General features: G+C 42.0%; 1 protein-coding gene across 1 annotated transcript in view; it reads left to right on the top strand.

Moving 5' to 3' along the window:
- ttyh3a (tweety family member 3a) overlaps positions 1 to 20,819 on the top strand; it is a 34,546-nt gene extending 13,727 nt beyond the window's left edge. Inside the window, exons 6-14 of the mRNA XM_083780834.1 lie at positions 362 to 434; positions 1,291 to 1,366; positions 4,418 to 4,473; positions 5,538 to 5,630; positions 7,174 to 7,266; positions 8,739 to 8,875; positions 11,728 to 11,904; positions 13,586 to 13,670; positions 17,920 to 20,819. Of these exons, the coding sequence (XP_083636960.1) occupies positions 362 to 434; positions 1,291 to 1,366; positions 4,418 to 4,473; positions 5,538 to 5,630; positions 7,174 to 7,266; positions 8,739 to 8,875; positions 11,728 to 11,904; positions 13,586 to 13,670; positions 17,920 to 17,994 (865 nt within the window). The 3' untranslated portion in view covers positions 17,995 to 20,819. The remainder of the gene's footprint in view (positions 1 to 361; positions 435 to 1,290; positions 1,367 to 4,417; positions 4,474 to 5,537; positions 5,631 to 7,173; positions 7,267 to 8,738; positions 8,876 to 11,727; positions 11,905 to 13,585; positions 13,671 to 17,919) is intronic.
- The last annotated feature ends 492 nt before the right edge of the window (positions 20,820 to 21,311 follow it).

Raw genomic sequence — 21,311 nt, 5'->3', positions numbered from 1 at the left:
AACAGAGTAAAATACTGTTACTTAAGACCTGAGATTTTCACGGGGTTTTTCAGAATTAGCTGAGCTACAAGCTTGTAGATCTGCTATTTTTCAATAGCTAAAGTTTAAAAGAATTAGTGGTTAAAAGCTAACCCGACACAGATGCGTGTGGTCCAGGTCTTAAGGGTGAAATAAAAAAATAGAAAGACCTTTGAATCCCTCCCTTACAATAGATAAGTTGTGTTTAACGTCTAAATGATGATGTATTTACAGTATATTACCCCGACACACACACACACACAATTTAGTTGAGTGAAGTAATTACCATAACAAGGGAGGTTAAAAGGCCACCCTCTCTCTCTCTCCCCCTCTCTCTCCCCAGAGTATGCTTATTTGGCGTGTTGGCTCTCGTTATTGGCTGGGCTTCCCTGGGCCTGGAGTTGGCCATGTCTGCGGTAAGTTTCTCTCTCCATGGGAACACAAGCCCATTGCTCCAATCTATGCTGGAATATGAATATCCAGCTGCTTGTAGGGATGGGTCCATAATCGTTGTTATCATAATCGCTCCCAATGACCATTTCACAGAGGTTTTAATTTATTGTGAAACTGTCATCATACTCGGTTGGCTCTGTACTCTGCTGGCCGTTTTTTCCTCCCCCATCCACACTCTTCACCCAAAAATAGATCTACAAGCTCACAATGCCTCGCCATGAGCTTGTAAGTCTAGTATGTTTTGCTGAATATGAATTTGAATGCTGGGGCGATGGTGGTTTACAAGTGGCATATAACAGGCCCATATGAAACATTTGGGGCAGAGGTTCAGCTCTGGCATCCAGGGAGTGTGTGTGCAGAATCTGGCTACGATCAAGCCAACAGTGCCAGAGATTAGCTGTTCACAGACTTACGGACGGACGGAGTGCAAAATATACTCTCCCCATGCCTTTGGCTGGTGGAGACAATAACATCATGATCACATATTGTTATTTATTGTCTGCTATGTTGTGTGTTGGAGACATTTTAATGTTAGGCATTGGTATTGTTTTCCCAACTATAGTGTGCTTGCTCATAGCATAAACTATTGTGGGAATCGGCATGACCATGCTGTTTCTAAGTACTCTGAAACAGTTTTCAGAGTAATAACAATAATATTAGCCCCCGTGCCCCATCTAAAATATGTCATGCCATTTGAGCCAATGTATAAAATTGGGTGAGGTAGAAGTGGTCAAACCAAGAAACCCCTGGGGTTGCCTGGGCCCCAGTTTGTAAACCACTGCTTTGAAAATGTGCTGTATGTTGTGTTTATTTCCCCAGGGAGCGAGTGACTTCTGTGTTGCTCCTGACATGTTTGTCACCAAAGTGGCACAAAAATATGGAGTCATGAATCAAGGTAGGTACTGCATGCAAGTTATTTATCTGTGCAATGTATTTGTCCTTTTTGTATGCCCTGTATATTTATTCTTTAGTTTAGTTTGGCGGGTTTGTTCACTGATGCATTGTAGCAGCCCATTTTGAGACTGGATGATGATGTCCTTGAATAAGACTGCACGGGGAAATCCCTCTCTGTTAAATGAGCTTGACCTCTCCCTTTACCATGGTCATCCATCAGTATGGAGGATCATCATGAGCCAAATGTTGAATGTCCCTCCTCTCTTAACAATGTACTCCTCAATGCTTTTAGTTAAGTGTGTGTGTGTGTGTGTGTGTGTGTGTGTGTGTGTGTGTGTGTGTGTGTGTGGCGTAGCTGGTGGTGTTCCTTTACTTCCTTCATCCTCCTGCAGAACTTAAAAGACGTAGAACGATGCCCATGAGAGGTGACGAAAGTCACCAATCGCACTTTCCATACATGCATCATTGTTCGTTCTAAAGAGAGGCTTTGCAAGTCCACGTCGGCCATAGCTTTTGTTGTGCATCATGCCTCATTTCACCCACGTCTCACAGATCTTCCTCTGCTGTGCTGTATTATATGTACTGACACTATCTACTGTATCAGCCCCCCTCAGGCTGATTTATACCGTAGATAATTACATGCTTCTTCACAAGAACGTATGGTGCTCGGCGAGAATAACTGCTCTTCAACTGAAAGAAATTGTATAATTATAGTAATGGAGGCAGATTCTGTGATTTATATTACTCCTACGTCTGCTGATATTATTATTTCTTCCATTTATCACCTTTTGTTGTCCAATTAATTAAAATCTGCTACTATCTTGGTAGTTTGGAAAATTGAAATTCCTCTCATAAAACATAGAAGATTGTTTCCCTTGGACAAAATTTGCCTGACTGATGTGATGGTTGATCTGAATTGAGAGAATGTTCAGATTGACTTCCAAGTGAAGTTGACGTTGCCGTTACATCACTGATTTGGCGACACAGCGCTGAATGTTGATTTACATGAATTGACGTGCTAAGAATTGCATTAGTGTCTGTCCTTATCAGAAGGCATACATTATTCTACCATTCAGACCCTTGTGTATTGCCAGTCGAGGATATAATTGTACAGTATATGTCCCTTGTCAGCACCATAATGACTGTTTATGAGGGACACTGGGAATTAGCCCAACACTACGACATAGGAGCAGTGTCGTCTGCTCGTGTGTGCGTGATTGTGCGTGCGATTGTGTGTGATCATCATTTACTTAACTGAGAACTTATTCCATTTGATGACTTAACTGGGTTGTGTGGGAGATAAGTGTGTGTGTCAGAGCCATGTGTATAGACGTCACCGTGCCATGTGTTGTTGGGTTGTCGGTGGTTTTCTCACAGCTGGTATTTCAGGATCAGAAGCACAGTCATGCCAAGTGTGTGCTGTGAATTACCGTAGCGCACACATCAGAGTCACAAGCACTAGCCTCTAATTATCATCATGGGTGATGATGTGTCATGATCATTCTCCACCTCTACGGTACTGTGAGGATGGCGAATATTGCCAAATAGAAAATGCAGGTCTTCGTCAGGCTGGGTGGCCTACCCAGGGCTGTGTCAGTCGTGGATTGCAGGCGGGCAGGACATGAGGAAGCTGCAGGGGAAATAGTGTTTCTATAACGAACAGTTATATAACAGTTCACATTAGGGATCGGCGGTATTCGGTTTGGCTGCTTTTAGAGCGGAAACTAAATAGTCAAAAGAACCAGGGTTGCCTTTCGTAACCTACTGCTTTGTTGTGATGATGTGATCAAAATGTAATCATCTCTTTTGCCATTATCATGTAGCTCTACAACAAAGGTATGGCCATGACAGCAAAATGTATGATATATAATATTGATCGTATTCGGTTTTCGGCCAACTGTTTCCTATATTCGGTTTCGGCCAAGAATTTCCCATTCAGTGCATCCCTAGTTGACATTGTGGTGCACCCTATGGGCAGATGGGAGGTGTGCACTACAATGGAATCTGAATTCTGAACATGTGATTCCAATTTGGGGATGATTGGATGTATGACTCAAAATTGTCTTTACCGGTCCGGGCCTGTTGAAGACGACTAGAGAGGTGGAACAGAATGAGTGGAAAAGTCTATAACCTTCTCGTATATAACCCCTCGACTTTAGATGCAATGTGAGCAATGAGTTCAAGTCTGATCTTGTACTAAATGGAGCTACTAGTATAACCAGCAGAGTTCTTTTCCACAGTTCTTTTTCCACAGTCTTTTCCACAGCCAGACCCTACAATATTGTGGGTTCAAATTCAGCTGTACCAATATAGCAAATGGGTGCCTAACTAACTAAATGGAAAGTTTCTGTGCAAAGTGCAGCCGGATATGCTCAGAAAGCACACGGCAACTAGAATAGCCAATGTCCACCATGGCAAGTGGTAAGCAATACAAGCACACACTAGGGGGAAAAAACTGTTCCGTTAGGTCCACTATTTGTTGGGAAAAGACTGTCGGCAGCACTGGTAGTACCACTTATCATGTACATCCAATGATTTAAAGACACTGTACAACGAACAGTTCTAAGAGTCATTGTCAGTCCGGTGTGTTTGTTCCCACACGTTAACACTGTTTACAGAGCCCTGACCCCACTGCCCCACTGACCCTCACTAGCAGCATTCCTCCTTGTTAACAAGCTAATGGGTAGGCATGCATTACTCACAGTCCCCATTCAAGGTTTACGGAAGCTGAACCAAAATGACCTTCAGGCTGTGGAAAGGCTAAGCTGAGATGGCAAAGTGTCATCCTGCCTGTCTTGGCCCCTGAGAATGGCAGTTTCACTACCTCACTGCGTATAGATGCGCCTCGAGCAGTTAAACCACAATCTAACTGTTGCATAGTTCAGTTTAATTAGCATTGCATGTCATTGCCTGGGTCTACTTTCATATGTCATAGTAACGATGGAATAGGTAAACCATGATCGCCCTCATTTCCAGTATTGACAGTTTTAATTTTTGTGTGATTTCTTTTTTTTTTCTCACATTTTCTGATTTTACTTTTACTTTTTCACAGAAAATCTTCAGTATTATCTCGGCTGCAATATGGATCAAATCAACCCCTTTCAGCAGGTATGTACTGTAAGCACATGGAAATAAATTGGATGCAAACCTACAGTATGCCCTCAACGTTTAAGTCATTATCTCAATCTGTTTTTCTCCCCAAGCTAGCTAGAGACATTTCCGTCTGGGCAAGACATGAAAGATTAAAGCCTGATTCATACTTGAAAGCACGCCAGTGTCGCATAATGAAAATAACGTGTATAATAGCTTATAGATCGGCTATTTTCAGTGTGCATCCAAGCATAAATGGAGCTTTATGCTGTTATGTAGGTGGAGATGATGCACCGGACCTATCCTCTTGCTTATTTATGATCTGACTCTTAATGAGTCACAAGAGACGCAGTACTGTGACTCACTCCCGTTGGAGCGCAGGAATGTTTTTTCAGAGAGAGAGAGAGAGTACAATACTTGAACAGTCTGCCAGCAGGAAACCGGAAGCGAACATGTGTCATCACCACACATTCACAGGAAAGACAGTATTGCGTCAGAGCACATGCCTACATTTCTTTTACGTTATACCAAAATAAAACGAGGCTTTAACCCCTTTTGGTGTTTTAAGCATTATGTTATACTTTAGCTATTGACAAATAGCAGATCTACAAGCTCATAGCGCGCCACTGAGTGGCGTGCTACGAGCTTGTAGGTCTGCTATTTTGTTTTAATCGTAAAAATGCAGCACAAATCTTTGAATATATATTATTTCAGAAGATTGTTTTCAAATCGGGTCAAAATGGGTTAAGGTTACATCCACCGAGACTTGATTGTAATACAACAGTTTACTTTCCTTTTTCCACTCCACATGAATTAATGAAATGCTGGAGTGCTCTGGCTGCCCCTGTCCCGTGCGGTACTATTACTGTTACTTTATGTCTGTATAGGACAGGGTGCTTTATATATAATTTAAGGAATTTTCCTGACGGCTACAGAAAGCCGGTGTGCTTCTTCCACCGGGGCTGGCACGAATAGGACAGCCTCGTACTAGTGATAACACGGCACTCTGTGGAGGTGGTCCTCACTGATTGTGTGTGTGTGTGCGCGCGCGTGTGTGTGTGTGTGTGTGTGATCGTTTTCAGAGGCTTTCTGGGAGCCACAAAGCATTAGTGGAGATGCAGGATGACGTGTCTGAGCTGCTGCGCTCTGCCACGAGAGAATACGTTCAAACCAAGGTCTGTTCCAACACCACTTATAAAGTCTGTATAGTATAGGATACCCTCCTCCATCCACTTCCTTCCAGAAAATGACAATCATTTAGGGTAGCTTTGGCAACACATGCACACACTATATACACTGTACCCTGCCATAGGCCACAGTGTACACAGTAAAATACTCACTCAGTGTTGATTTATCCATTTTACACTCGGGGCTCTATTTTCGTCCATGCTAAACACCTTATCCCTCTACATCGACACGTTGTGAGCTTGAAAAGAAAAGGGGGCAAAGTTGTAGGACAAAAATAGAGCCCTCAGAGTGCAGTGCTGTAGTTGCCGTGGGTGGGTCATCGAAAGGTTGCCAATTCAACCCTCTGCTCATCCCTAAAACTTCTGACCATTTTACTCTTTGAAGATCCAAATCTGGATCTCCAGATCAAGTTTACATTCTTAATTAAAATAGTAAGGTAAATTCAATCCGTAGACATATATATAAAGTACTGTACTGTTATATAAATACTGTTATTTACTGGCACAATCTGCTTTGTTTTTGTACTAAAAGTGACTAAGACTTCTCTGTGCAATACGTATAATTCAATGGGGAAATTATTGTGGATTATCACAATTATATAATGTATCTCGCCAATATTGGGAGTTGCGTCGTAATAATTTCAGGTGTGTGCAACAAATGCATTTGACAAACTCCCCAGTAACAACTAAAGACACCATTTATTTATTTACACTGAGCATTTTACTGTGTACTTTTGTGATTTGTATTGACTCAATCTGTCCAGTGAATAGAGCTCAAAGCACTGACTTGCAGAGAGGTGATGTGCACCTGGGCAGCACATAAAGGCCTGCTGACAGTGACAGCGCACCTGGGCCGTTGCATTATCTCCATTTGGATGCTGCTGTCACTGGCCGGTGTCAATGCAACGAACACCGCGGCATTGTCCCCCCAGCGAGCAGTCCTTCCACTGGGTGCACCGAGGGACAAATGAGGGCTGACATTTTGGAATGGAAGAGAGAGAATGGAGGGAGGGCGTTACTTTATACTTCACTGGTGTGGCCACACACAGACAGAAACGTGCTGAGTGCATGAAAACATTCATATCAGGTCGTCACGCACGTGTTTACAGCTGGAATGATATTGGGGAAGGAGAAAGAGAGGTTTTCTGCAGCAGAGGGACTTCCATTTGTACAGTTCCACAAGGATACAAGCCCCAAGCATCATTTATACTCTTATGGTGGTGTCGCTCACCGTAAAAAAAAAAAAGAACTGTTCTTTCAAGTTTGTGTTTTCAGCGAGCAACACGTTCATACAGCGGGATATATTAAATATATTAAATATATATTAAAAGATTAGCACTTTGGTGATTTGTTGTATATATTTCATAGGTACTTTGAGGTGTTGCTCAAAGTGTTGCTGTTCTGTAATTGTGACATGTACAGTGTAGCATTGATGTGTCATTTTATTTCTGAAAGACGCAGTCTCAATGTGTTTTTTTACTGGTTAAATAAAGGTTAAATTAAAATAAAAAATAAATCTCTCCTCTTGTAGGGCAAACTGTTAGAGATCCAGGGAGTGTTGAACAGCACAGAGATCAGCCTGCATCAGCTGACGGCCCTGGTGGACTGTCGTAGCCTACACATGGTGAGCAGGAGCATGATGTCTGTGTCATGGTATATCGTACAGTAGTGGCTGTTCCCAAAACGTCTCTGCTCCCTGGGACCCAAACTAGTGAAAATGGCTGGTCTGCTATTTTCAAGTATTTGTTTTAATGGAATTATTTTAATGATTTAAACATTTTAATAATATTTAAGTTGTGAAAGATTGTGACATTTTTGTTTGTAAAAAAAATAAATCTTTTGAAGTATTACAAATTAAAAACAATATGTAAGAATTAAGAAACTAAAAATGAAAAGGTTATTTACTTGTGAAAAATGGGACTGTTTGGGATGCAGGCATAGGGTCTGCGAGTCAATTGTCTGTCTGTTATCTATGCGGTACGCTTTGAGCTAAATGAGAGAGTTGTGGTTCCGGTTGTGTGACGTGACCCAACGCCTATGCGAATGCTGCAGTTTAATCAACTGCACGTGTCAACGTCGATAACAATTGCTTTCCTGTACTGTACATGAGCTCCAGCTGCGGTCAAATCAACTATGCTGGCTATGCACCATTTGAGAGGCTGATTGTAGGACATTAATAGACTGGTTTGCATTGCCTGCAAAGTGCAAACGAACAGTGCCCACACTGAAATCTGGAACGTGAATTTAACTTTTGACCGTGTACGATCGACCCTGCCTCTCCTCCAGTCTACTACGCTACGCTAGAGCTCATTAATTGTTGCATAAGCATTGCAGCAGCCTACTGGATGTGTTTTGGTCCCGGCGCTGCAGAGCGAGGCAATGTGCACACTGTGGCAAGCATTGTTTTTCTCTCAATCTATAACTTGAGCACATTTCAACATAGGCTCTATGGGTGAAATTTAATAAAATAATACATTATTAATCGATCCCTAGAGCACTTCATTCTAGGTCAAAGATTTCTACGAATTAGAAAATCAGACCTGTATGAAGTGAGTGGTGCAACAGCGCCCCCTGTTGGTACCCTAAACATACAGACAGACCTACAGACAGACATAGGAATGGACGGACGGACATTGCTTGTTCTAGGAGTGGTTGCACCACTCTAAAATACCGGTAGTCACAATATCTGATCTGTAAGCTAGATCTGATATTTTCACTGTTGTGAAACAAAGTTTAAAATATGGCTTAAGTGGTTAATCGATTTGTTGAAATTACGAAGAGAGAAATACGAAGAGATAAGAAAGCGAAAGAATTATCACTAAGAAAATAATCGGTAGTTGCAGCCCTAATAGGTAATTGTGGAGAGCTCCATTAGACTTTTTTTGTTCTGTAGTATATAATTAAAACCTTTTTTGAATATAGACTATTCAAATCATTGTCATCAATACAATTCTGTGTAATACCTATTTCATATTCCATTGTTCCGGAAAACATAGAATTACAAGCTATGCGAGTTTGTATATCTGCAGGTTTTGTTGAGGGACACCTTGGTTTCGACTAAGTATAATTGTGCACCCCCCCCCCCCCCCCTTTCAGGATTATGTCCAGGCCATGACAGGCCTGTGCTACGATGGTCTGGAGGGGCTCATCTACCTGGTCCTGTTCTCCTTCATCACCGCTCTGATGTTCAGCTCCATCGTCTGCGCCGTGCCCCACACCTGGGGCGCCAAGAGGTGAGTGGCACCTTCTGTCGGGACATGCTGTGTGTGTGAAAGGAAACATAGGGGCGTAATTCTGTAGCCCTGTCGCCTCACAGCTAGAAGGTCCCGGGCTCACTCCTCATGCATTAAGGGAAGCCTGGGCACAGTTCGGGGCTCTCCACAGGTTGGAAGAGGGAGAGTAGCACCCAGGTTTACAGCTTAGGCATTGACACCGGGTGTTAAAAAAATTTGATTTAAAAACAAATCATCAATCAGCATCAGTTTCTGCCCAACAGTAGCTGATCTACAATGTCACAATTCGACGCAAACTGCTCATTTTCGTGTGCGACTCTACGATGAGAAACACTGCCTGCTAGACACCTTCTACCACAGGCTGTCGTCATAATACGCAGGATCCACTCAGCCACGTTTACGTTTAGTCGGTTTGCACACATTGAGAAACAATTCAGAAGTAATTCAACTAAATGAGCCTGTCAAACAATTATGTATCATATTTGTATAATTGGATCATTTCCCTGTTCTGTACAACTGTTCTTTGTTTACATGACATGGAACAAAGGACAGCCGAGATGTTGAAACAGATGGTATATCACAAAGATGTTATTCCGTGCTTGAGGAATGCCTCTAGCAACCTTAAAACTTGCTTCATTTTTTGGGTGGACTGTCTGAGTTTACCACTGGGACATAGCCAAGAGACTCCAGCTGCGTCCTCAAATAGATTGCTTCCTGTTAGGCCCCCTTAATAGTGAAAAGCTGCCCTGAATCTATCGCAGGCGTTGCCTGCAACGCTGGTGTCACTTTGTGTGCAGCAATACTTTAGATGAAATCTATCCCATTTTACTTCTCCCAATAGTCCAGCAGCCGACAGGCTTCTTTTGTTTAAAGTGGGAAATTTGGTATATAGTCTTTTTTTATTGGCCTAAAATATTGTCTATATACAATTATACATACATTCATGAATCCATTTTGACATTTTTGCCTTTTATATAGGATGTTAATGGTAGGATCACATATAAACCCCTATAAAACAAATTGCTCAATACAGACAGCCGGTCAGCAAGTGGATTCATGAATGTAATTATTATAATATTTTAGGCCAATAAAAAAAAGCCCGGCTGCCGGATTACATTGACGGCGGATAAGATTAGCACAACGTTCTGTGAGGAAAGTGGTTCACTGCTGTGTAATTAACACAATAAGCACTCCTAAACACTGGGTCTCGACTTCCATCTCAGCTGGAGTTTCCTGTCATCAAACAAAGGAGCAAATGCCCCTTACTACTCAACACTGCACACCAACATCCTGAGTTAACTCTGAAAGTGTATACCTTGATCTATTTAAATTACAATCAACATCAGTGCTCAACAAATTAAATTATTGTTCAACCCCAAATGGATTTCCAGCCTCTAGATAGTGGATTATTGTAAAGATGTTCCCCTAATGTTAAAGATCAGTGTCAAATCTATTTAGTTCATGATAAATTATAGCTCTAACATCAAACGTCGGATTTTCCTTTGAACAGCGGGGTAAAATTGTGCTTTATGCTGCAGTGAATGCAACTCTATGATGTCATCGGTTAGTTATGCTGCTGAAACACCCGGGGGTGTGCTGAACACTAGAGGGAGACAGCATCCTTGATATCGGCCTCGTTGTTGCACCAGGCTTTTTCAGCCTTTGTTATTTGCATTGTCTTTATCTTATCTTTCTTAATGTCACAGTGCTTCATACACAGTTCCATCGGCCCCGTCTCAGTCATACAGTAGAGCCTTGTGCCTGCATGGCCCTCGAGCACAAGCTGTACCTCACAGTGAACCAATGCATGCACTGTGAAGTCTGAAGTGGCACAACTGGGGCATTTACGCAGAAGCAATTACATAAATATGAGTCTATTTTTACATTCTTTGTTCCTCTTGCATTAACCACATGAACCCCCGGCTACCCGACCGTCTCTGTCTTCTGGGCATCTCATAACGGGCGCACTTTCTGCTCAGTTTTACAAGCTCGAGCTCTGCTGTTTTGAGAAAACTGGTGTGATGTAGAGGGAAAGGGGAGTATAGATCACTGGCGGACCATAGTCTATGAATGGTGTTTAAATGGTAAAGCACACATACAGATGAAACTCAATAGAACCACAAATAACTACAAAACACGACACCATGTGTGGTATTATCATTATCATTGTGCTGCTCTTATGTGAGTGGGGGTCCCCCTGGTGGTGGTGTCTGACTTTGGTCTGTGTGTGTGTCAGTGTTTTTGGCAGCAAATTTAGATTTTAGTATTAGTCATAGTCATTATTATTCAAGTTTTCATTTAGTTTCAGTCACATTTTAGTCACCTGGAATGTTTTAGTGTTTTTTAGTCGACTAAAATGTATTTTGGCGGGCCTTGATGCCGTCGTAATGACTGTTTTTACACTTGCTGAAAATAGCAGATCTACAAGCTGGACGAAGCTTGTAGATCGGCTATTGGACGCAACTTGTAAATCGGCTATTTTCAGCATGCAACCAAGTGTAAAATGACTTAACTGGATCTCTTGTCCACTAGTCCGTTCCTAACATTTTAGTCTAGTTTATATTTGTTAACGAAATTGTCAGTATAGTTCGTTTTTGTCATAGCTTAGTGTCCAGTTAGTTTCCATTTAGTTTTCGTCAGTGAAAAATCACACCCGTGTGAACTGAGTGGTGCAACTCCCCTCTCCCCCCCCCCCCCCTCCACTGAGTGGTGCTCATAGTCACATTAACACACACATTAACGTCACATAGGTGATCACGGACATTGCTGTTAATCGACGTAGTCGACGAACATTTTTCGTCTTAGTTTTAGCCGACGAAATCAACACTGGTGTGTCATTTGTTTGGTTGCAGGGCCGAGGAGGACAGCGAGGACGAGTCCATCGCCCCCCACGGAGGCAGACAGAACCAGGACAACCTGTACCGCGTCCACATGCCCAGCATGTACAGCTGTGGCAGCAGCTACGGCAGCGAGACCAGCATCCCCGCCGCCGCGCACACAGTCAGCAACGCACCCGTCACCGAGTACATGTAAGTCACGGCAGCTCCAAAACGCCTCGCCGCTACCACAGATATAACATTACAAACATCACACCTGTGTGTGTGTGTGTGTGAAGTGAGGGGCGCTCTTATCATCGTCGTCACCTTCGTCTTCAATGTTTGTGCTTACGACGTAATGTTTGTTTTTTCACAAACGCTCAAAAATTTCAATGGCATTTAATGTTTGTGTTAGGACAATGTTTGTGTTTACACACACCCTCAAAGCTGGACACAGGAGCGGCTAGCGCCCTCCAAAAACAACACCCGTGTGAAGTGAGGGGCGTCATCATACATCATCGCGTTCTCAACCAATGTCTCCCACCCAATCACGCCGGCCAATCACAATTTGCGCCCTCACTTTTGTCTTACATTTTTTGTGTTTACACAAACACTCAAAGCTGGGCATGGGAGGGGATGGCGCCCCGTCAACAATAGATGCCTCAATGGCCGCTGCACTTCATTGGAGAGACCTGTATCGGTGTGAGGGCGGATGCCACGCTGCCACTCTACATAGCCTCTGATTGGCCTAGCGAACGTCCGCTCTGTGACACACACGGAAGCTTCTGTAGAGCACTAGTCTCGTTGCCAGACTGTTGCCTCTCGCAATTTCCAAAAGCTTTCATCATACAGTCTGGAGCAACGGAAGAGCAGTTATGAGTAAACTATAAAGCCGAAGTGGAGCCTCCTCGCCACTTCCGTTTCGTCTTTACAGTCGCGCACATGTATCCTAACATAAATAGAAATCATCTAAGCATATATAGCTTGTCGCTTAGCAGAAAAGGAGAAAGAAAAAAAAAAGCTCTAATATATATATTTTTTCGTGAATGGAAATGGCAGATTCCTTACTCGGATTTCGGGAGCTGTAGTTCCAGACTCTATATATATATAGCATTCGGAGATTGTGGAATAGTTGTCTGGCTACACGAAAGCACCAACGCGGAAGCTTGCCCTCACTTGAATACAGACGCCCCAGAGCCGAAGGAGGCGTCTACCTTTCACACTAAACCTTAGCCTGGTTATAGCCTAAATGGCTTGACTAAAACATAATTGAAGCAACTGGCTCCCGGAGACTTAGGACTTAGGAGGTGGTATGGGAAGGACTTGGAAGTGTGTGAGATGATACCGTTTTTTCTCGCACCACTATTTGGATTCTAGAGTCGGGCTTTTCGTGGAGACGAGGAATGTGAGACGCCGTGATGTGATGGAGCGCTGTTGCTTCAGTCAGTGTTTAAGAGTCCCCGGAGAGGAGCTGGCTTCTCTCATAGAGAGTGAGAGTAGTGGCTGACACATGCAGCTGTTGGCGTCCAGCTGCAGGGGCCTTTGAAAACCAACGCCAGCAGCCTTATGAATGAACTTTGGGATTAGGAACACTAATGGGTAGGGGGCCGGGTCACTCTGCCATGTCTGGACGCTACGGCATCGATATGATGGGAATGGTGGCTTAGCAATTGACTGTATGCAACGTTTAAGAACTGTAAAATTCATGCATGGGTGTATATATGATTACGAGGCTCATGCCGTGCATGTTTAGGTGAGCTGGATGATGGATTTGCGTCTTTCGCCTCCGCTCCCATGCCGTGTACTGACATCATGTACATTTTATATGCCACGTGTACTTACATCATGTACATTTTATATGCCACGTTTACTGACTACATTTTCACCCCTACAGGAATCAGAACGCCAACTTCCAGAACCCGGCGCGCTGTGAGAACACCCCTCTGATAGTCCAAGAGAGAGAGTCCCCTCCCCCCTCGGTAAGTGGAAAACTCTCCCAAGAAAGCTTGTCTCGCTGAACGGAACACCTTGCTGGGGTCGTTTGGAAGGCCGTCCGTGGCGAGGATTGTAGCGAAGCACAGCCCTGCACTCCACATCACATCACAGCACATGTCATTATTAGAGGCAAAACAATTGCCATTTAAACGACAAGCAACAGTGTTGCGTGTTGTGGGCTTGCAGATGCAGTATTTTCACTATTATATAGGACTTAAGTGGTTCATGTGACAGAAAGGTTTTAGTCAACTTCAGCCTTCAGGTCCAATCTTCTGTAGTAAAATATTTAGTGGTTGAAATAACGCTGCCTAATTTTAGTCCTAGACTCATCAGTGACATTACAGAAGTGTATAACATGCGCCCTTATCTCAAGTTGTTGCTGCGATTCTACAAATGCCTTATCACTTTCAAAAATGTTTTCAAATAAATAAATATTAGCAGATGTAAGCTCGCATCTGCTATTTCTGGACAGCCAACGTAAAAAATTATTAAAAATTACACAGATGCTTTCCCAGTTTTAATGGATCAAAACAAAATAAAAACAATGGGCGTCATCCAAATGTTAGCGGTAAATTGTTACATATGCACATTTTAACCACATTAATTCTTTAGAATGTTCACTTGAACATATTTAACAGCGTTCAACCAGGCATCCCTGTTGTAGGCATAATGTAAAAACAATGTAGAACTACAAGCTCGCAAGTTCTCAACAACACGTTGAAAGCTTGTAGATGGGCTATTTAATGCTGCACGACACCATCACACTGTATGTTAATTAGAAAATAGGGCTTAAGTGATTAAAATACAATCTACCCTAACCACATTTAAATTCAATTCATTGATGCTGTTGTTGATTAACTGCCGTGGACCAATTTGAAAACCTTTTTTCTTTTGGAGGTGTTGTTGCGTTTGTTTCTTCAGCCTGATCGGCGTTTCAAGATTGTTTTAGTGTAGTGTTTTACTAGGCTGTGTGTGTTGTGAATGGACCTCAACCATAACACTGACTGTTCCCTGACACAAAACCTCTTGCCTGAGCCCCTCTGGAGACTCTTTCCCTTCCCTGGTATCATCTCTGTGCGTCCGCCAGGGAGCCCGAGACGCCGCCCTGTCTATCTTCTCTACATACTCTTCTCTTTGTCGTTGTTCTCTCTCTCTCTTGCACACCCTTCCAGTTGTATTTGACTCCCATGGACAGTGACAGCCATCTCGGCTGGCAATTAAAGCCCTCGAAGAGTTCAAGATCGTTTTGGTAGCCTCTCTCATCGTGTGAAACAGGTACTAAACATGCCTGCAACACCTCCACTTGCTGGCCTATTCCTCCTCCCTGTGTACTGTGCCGCTCCCCAAGACCCCTCTGGCTCCACTCCACCCTCCTGTCCACTCCACAGTCCACATACAACCAGAGTCTGTTGGGTCTCTCTCTCTCACTGTACCCTTGCTAGTGTGCCACCTGATGTGTGTTCCCTGTGGCCCTGGGCTGCATGTTTCCCTTAAGCCTGACGTATGCTTGGTTTCACGTCTGTGTGTCCTGCCGCGGTACTGAAAATGGCTGATCTGCAAACCAGTAAATCTGCTTTTTTTCTGTGTGTGCGCGCGACACTGGCGTGCAACCAAGTATAAATTGGGGATTGTCCCTCACCAGTCACCACAGCTTTTTAGGAGGAACATATGAACATCTGCCCTGAGTGAGGCGTGTCCATGGCCCTTGAGTGCACAAACAATTCAACCTCAGTACCGGGAAGCCCTCAAGCTGAACTTTGTCAACAGTCCCTGTGAGGATTGTTTTTAACTGGAATTGGTGGGAGGGGGTTTGCAAGTGACATTGCGTGTCCAGTGTGTGAAAGAATCGGAATGCCTTTTGTTTACCGATTAAGTCACGGACAAGGAGTTTGACTTGGTATCGGTCTTTAAATTATACATTTGTATTTTGTACACACACCGTTACAAAAGGTTGTTGTGCTGGAAAACGGCGGAATAACATAACCAACCCACTTTTGAATATAAATCACTGGTTGTCATATAGCCTGATTAATAAGGCTATAATAATAGTACTCTAGATAATCCTTGAGTTTGAATGGTCTATAGGTGTATATAGGTATTTTTATAATGTAATATACAAAGATAAAACTGTTCTCGATCAAGCATGTACAAGACCCCCGGCTGGGTCTTTGCCAGGAATTCTGGGCCACATAAAATGATCAAATAGGATATATGATATTATATGATATGCTATGCCCCTTAACCACATGAACCCTGGGTCAAACATTCAGTGAAAGTATTTAGTGTAGTGTAAAAAAAAAAGGTTAAAAAAAATAGTATAGTGGCACAGACCCTGTTAACCTCCGGTTAACTGAAGTATATTGAGTTTAAGTGCTTAAAACAAGCGTTGATGTTGACATTAATACTGTGGGCCCCCATGTAGCCTGAGGACATCCACACTGCATTTTCATGGTCCTGTCTCCTGTAAAGTTCCAATACCAAACATTTGAGACATTATATTATGTCCACGGTAAGCCATCGTTGTTTCAGCGAATGTGTCTTTATGCAGCATCTCAACCGACCAAAATGTTGAAAAACTAGTCTACAACTATAATAAAATGTTGAAATGCTAGTCTACAACTATAATAAAAAAGATATTCCAGTTTATGTGACATCATAAAAAAGGTTTTTGTTGCTTGCATTGTTTGTTTTGCATGCATGGGTGCTTCTGCAATGGCTCTGAATGTTTGGCCCCACCACTCTGCAATGCATGGAAGTTTGCACAATTTATATACTGTAATCTCCACTGAAGGTTATTTCCGACATAATTGATCTTCCGTATATTAATATATAGAGAGAGATTTATACTATGAAGTTCTCCTTTGCTTGATTTCATCAATATGATCCATTTATAAAATGGAATAGCGACCAAAAAGGTATTTTTGGTTCTTTGACTTCACCACCCCCTATGCCAAGTTGCCAACGGGCACTTTGTTTGGAATTTCCTTCATCTGCCAGAAAATTAGTCCTCCTCTGTCTGTGAGACTCTGTGTTTTCTACATGATGTATTTATACTGTAGTCTCTCTCTGAAGATAGATCTGTACTTGGAATTAAATGCATTTAAAGATTGTAGGTCATTTACTGACCTGGTGTGTGTGTTCTGTAGAACCTGTGAACTGTGTTCTGGTAGCGTATAGACTATAGACCACTGTTTCCCAAACACCGGGTCGTGACCCATTTGTGGGTCGCGGACACATGTTTATGGCCTATTAGGCCTAAAGTAATTTCATGAATAAATACAAGAAGAATTAAAAAACTAATAAGAAGTACCGTAGTGTATATTGTGAGCTTGTAGATCGGCTATTTTCACTAGTTTGGGTAACGGGCAAACTAATCTAATTTCTCATTTGGGTCACAAGCTACAAAGTTTGGGAACCACGGCACTGACATAGACCATTTCCTCCACCATGCTTCTTTTGATGTTTTCAAGTCGACCCGGTTTCCTCCTGTTGACACCAGTGGTCAATAGGCCCTTGCTGATCGTTAACATAATTCCTAGGGAACATGTGATCATAGCACTTTGCAATGCATTCTTTGTCTTGAGCGCTCACTCTTAAGGCGCTGGAAAGGTTAACCACATTAACCCCGGCATCCCTATTTTGGGCATTATAGAAAAGATCATCAAACGATTTTCAGAAGTGTTCGAAAATGGATATACGTATAAAATTGTTATAGGTCCTCTACAAGCACACAGCATACACGATGTGTGTGTGACACAAGGTGTGCTTGTAAATTGGCTATATAGTATAACATTTAAAAATGTAACTGTTTGTATATTGTCTTTGCAACGGTGACAGATTTATCGTTGGATCGTGCTGAACTGTATATTATTGCAATCGCATATTGGTAAGAAATTCCTACGAGTAGCTTCTTGCGTATGTTAGAAATCAGATAATATCTTCACTACTTAAATCAGATGTAATATCTTCACTACACTTTCTGAGGATCTGTGTAGAGTGCAGACTGATATCGATTAGATCAGTGGTTCTCCGGGTTCATTGAGGGGGGTCCCAAATGGACACTTACAGGTCTGTAAACTCTGAGGATGTGCAAATGGAACCAAATGTGGACCACTTTCCCCCTTTTGCACACCCTCAGTTATTATCAGGCGTCCTTGAAATGCAACCGTTTGAGAACCACTGGATTAGACATTGAGTTTCTAATGAGTTGTGTTATTCCGTGTCCTCCTACAGTACACCAACAGCATGAGGGTGAAGTACCTGGCCAACAGCCCGCCCGACGCCAGCGCCTCCCCGCCGGCACGCTAGACCACACTGGACCACTTCCTCCCTACCACCTTACGGACCAATGTGAAGCTCCTCCGCTGCCTCGCCTCTCCACGTGATCCATTAATTTCGTAATTCAGTCGATCAGGCAGCCGTGTACTGTACGAAACCACTGGCTTTTATACTCCTTCAACACCATAGAACCAAATACTGCACATCGTTGTGCAGGATGGATGAAGGATTACTCAAAATAAAATAAAAGACTTCAGAGATCTTTCAGATTTCGTTCAACAATGTGTGCAAAAAGTAGGGTGTTTTGTTTGTTTGCTTGTTATTTTTTTTCCCCCAACCAACAGAGTCTCTTGTTTGGACTCCCTCAGTTATACATTACTTAACTATATCTGCAATCAAAAGTTGACGTTTACCACAAACTTGTATCTGGTGCTGGTTGCATGGCAATGAAATCAATTATTTGTTTTTGTTTTTTTTTATCTTCTAACTATGTGATATGCCTGGAATTGCATATTTTTGTTTTTAACTTGGCATTCCATTTTTCCAACATTTGTTAACTTGAAATGTGTTTTTTAATGTATCATTAAATTTGTGAAATCACATCTAACTAGGCATTGCTGTGATGACGATTGTGGAGGTGTTCATAGACTAACAATGATTTACTACTACTGCTGGTTCTGATTTAGTTAAATACTTGATACAAGTATTGTAGTATACTCTTTACTTCTGTGGGGCAGTGTGAGAAATGCCTTATTCACAACTATGGAAGAAACCTACTGCCCCGCCTACCCCACAATCTAGTTGTACCAGTAATTTCTCAAGGAAACCCTGTCAACAAAATACAGTTTACAAATTGGACCACTGGAGTACTGTTGGTTTAACTTGTCTAACAGTGTCACTCAGCACCTCATCTAGTTCTGCTAAGTGGGGAGCGCGCTCCGTTTCAATTAAAGGTAACTATAGGGAACGGTGTTTAATCCAGTTTACAAGTCGACCAGGGTTCCTCCTGGGGTCAAATAGCAACTCATCACAGCATGCACAACATGTTTGCTTGTTTCTGCATTCGTCTTAAATTTGAAAAATGTTTTGGAACCGGCTCTCTGCAGCATTGCACATACTGTATATGTGATTGGAAAATTATAGATCTTTTCCTATTGGGATGGTGACCCCCCTGTGGCTTTTTATTTTATTTTTTTATTATGTGTATATATATATATATATACAATGGATTGATAAGCCACTATTCCGCAAATGACTGTACTAGAAGTTGAAGTGAGGAGGGTGCTTTGAAGCTGTGAACGTGACTACTCATGGATGATCTCACATCAACGAGGATGAGCCGCACAGTGGAATTGCAGTTGCTTGTCTCTCAATTTGCACCGTAGGCTGCCGATTTTCATAACATTGATCATCTGAGAGAGACCACAATGAACCAAGTTTCTTGACTTCTGTGCTCTTTTTCTGGAGGGGAAAAAATACCTGTCACAGGAGAACCGTTTTCTGCTACTCGCCCACTGACGACTGGCTTCTTAATGTCGGAGATTCTGGAGCACAGAAGGACAAGGAATTATATTTACTTGTGATTTGCAACATTATTAGAAAGAAACTCTAGGATAATTATTTTCAGTGACCTCTTTATTTTTGCCAGATCTGTTGTGGTTGTTTCCATGTTCTTTTGTAAAGTGATGAGTGGATTTGTTTGCAGGGCCTCAGGTCTAAACGGAGCAGTGAAGTGGCCAGTTTCTCTGCTCTACCAACTTTTTTTTTTAAATAGTTCTCGCTATCCTGTTGCGGGTTGCTTTACATCAGCCATGTCCTACAGGAATCTCAATGCAAATGTCATCTGTTTGTTTAAGATTATGCATGTCACGGTGTCTGTGAATTTCAAAGAAAAGGAAAGATTATATGCTTTAGCAATACAGTGTCTCACAAATGTGTTCTAGCATTTAGATTTATACAAAAACCAATGGATCATGTGAGTATGCTTTTAACCCCAGGGATTGTGGAGGCGAATGTGAATGGCATTCGTTCCTGCTACTTCCTCTCTTTCATGGGAGCCACCTACTTGTCATATGAAGCATGACGATCCTTCAGATGTGGAGTGAAGTCTTTGTACTACTGACTGCTGTTTCAACTGGCTTCTCTAAAGCCTCATTTATACATTGTATTGGTGTCACTCACCAAAAATAACACATTTTTGGCGAGTGACAACGTCCTACCACGATATATAAATTGTGCTTTAGTTCTGCATTGTTAGGGGTATGAGAGGTGATTCTTGCCATTGTGCCAATCACCAAACACCCCCACCCCTTCTTTTTTTTTTAAACATGTCTTCACTCAAGAGCTGTTTGTAATTTGGTTCACAGCCCTTGATTGTCTCAGCAATCAAACAAGGAAATGAGCCTGAACTTTTTTGAAATGATACTCATTTATGCTCTGTAAACTTTTATTATATACTAATGCAATCTTACTGTTTTTGAGTAGTAATCCTATTGTTTATGCAAGACTTGTACAGACTATAAACTGCAAAATCAAGAAAAATAAGTCGTTTAAATTTATTATTAGTTTAAACTTTCATTTCTTTATAATTTCGTTTTTTTTATGGATTTGCTTTGTTTTTTAGTTTTTTTTTGCATTATAGAATCTGTGGCAAGCACAATTTATTGTTTCATTCATGTGGATATGGTGAGTAGTTTTAATCTTTGGTTGCTTTTTGTTTTTTGGTTATTGAATTCACTGTAGATTCCTTGTTTTTATATCATTTCTTTCTGAAAACTAAAATCTTGTACATGTGAAAACCTGTGGTTTGTTGAGCTTGAACGCTGTGTTTTAAAATTAAACAAACCCTAAATGTTCTGCCATGATTTGCTTGAATTCATGTGATTCACAGATCACAAATATTTCAAAATTCTTCCAAGTAGATCTGCCCTGCAGTGCTGTGGCGGTGGTTCACTATATTCCAACAATTCAACTGAATTTAAGTAAGCCTTGGGATGTATAAAAGAAAATGTGCACTAAATGCATAAACATTCCACGTGATAGAAATTTCAAAGGGGAAAAAAATACTTTCACACAGACAGACATAAACAACCTTAACTGATTTGATTTGTGTCCAGTGTTGGGCAAGCAAGTTACTCTAGTGTCATTTAGTTACTCAAGATGGCCAGCAGGTGGCTTATGATCAGGTGGTACATGATTAGTGCTGGAGCTTTGCTGTGTTTCTGCACCTGCCTGCATGTGGAGGATGAGAGACACTCATTGTCTACTCTTATTCTGGACCATCTTTAAGGTAATTTACCTTGCAATGCAGTCATTAAAACCAGTCTACCAACCGACTGGTCTGTTCC

This window comes from Protomyctophum parallelum (assembly GCF_964188405.1).
Source record: "Protomyctophum parallelum genome assembly, chromosome: 13".
Lineage (NCBI taxonomy): Eukaryota > Metazoa > Chordata > Actinopteri > Myctophiformes > Myctophidae > Protomyctophum > Protomyctophum parallelum.
Note: the sequence above shows the minus strand (reverse complement) of the source record. Positions and strands in the feature narration are given on the sequence as shown.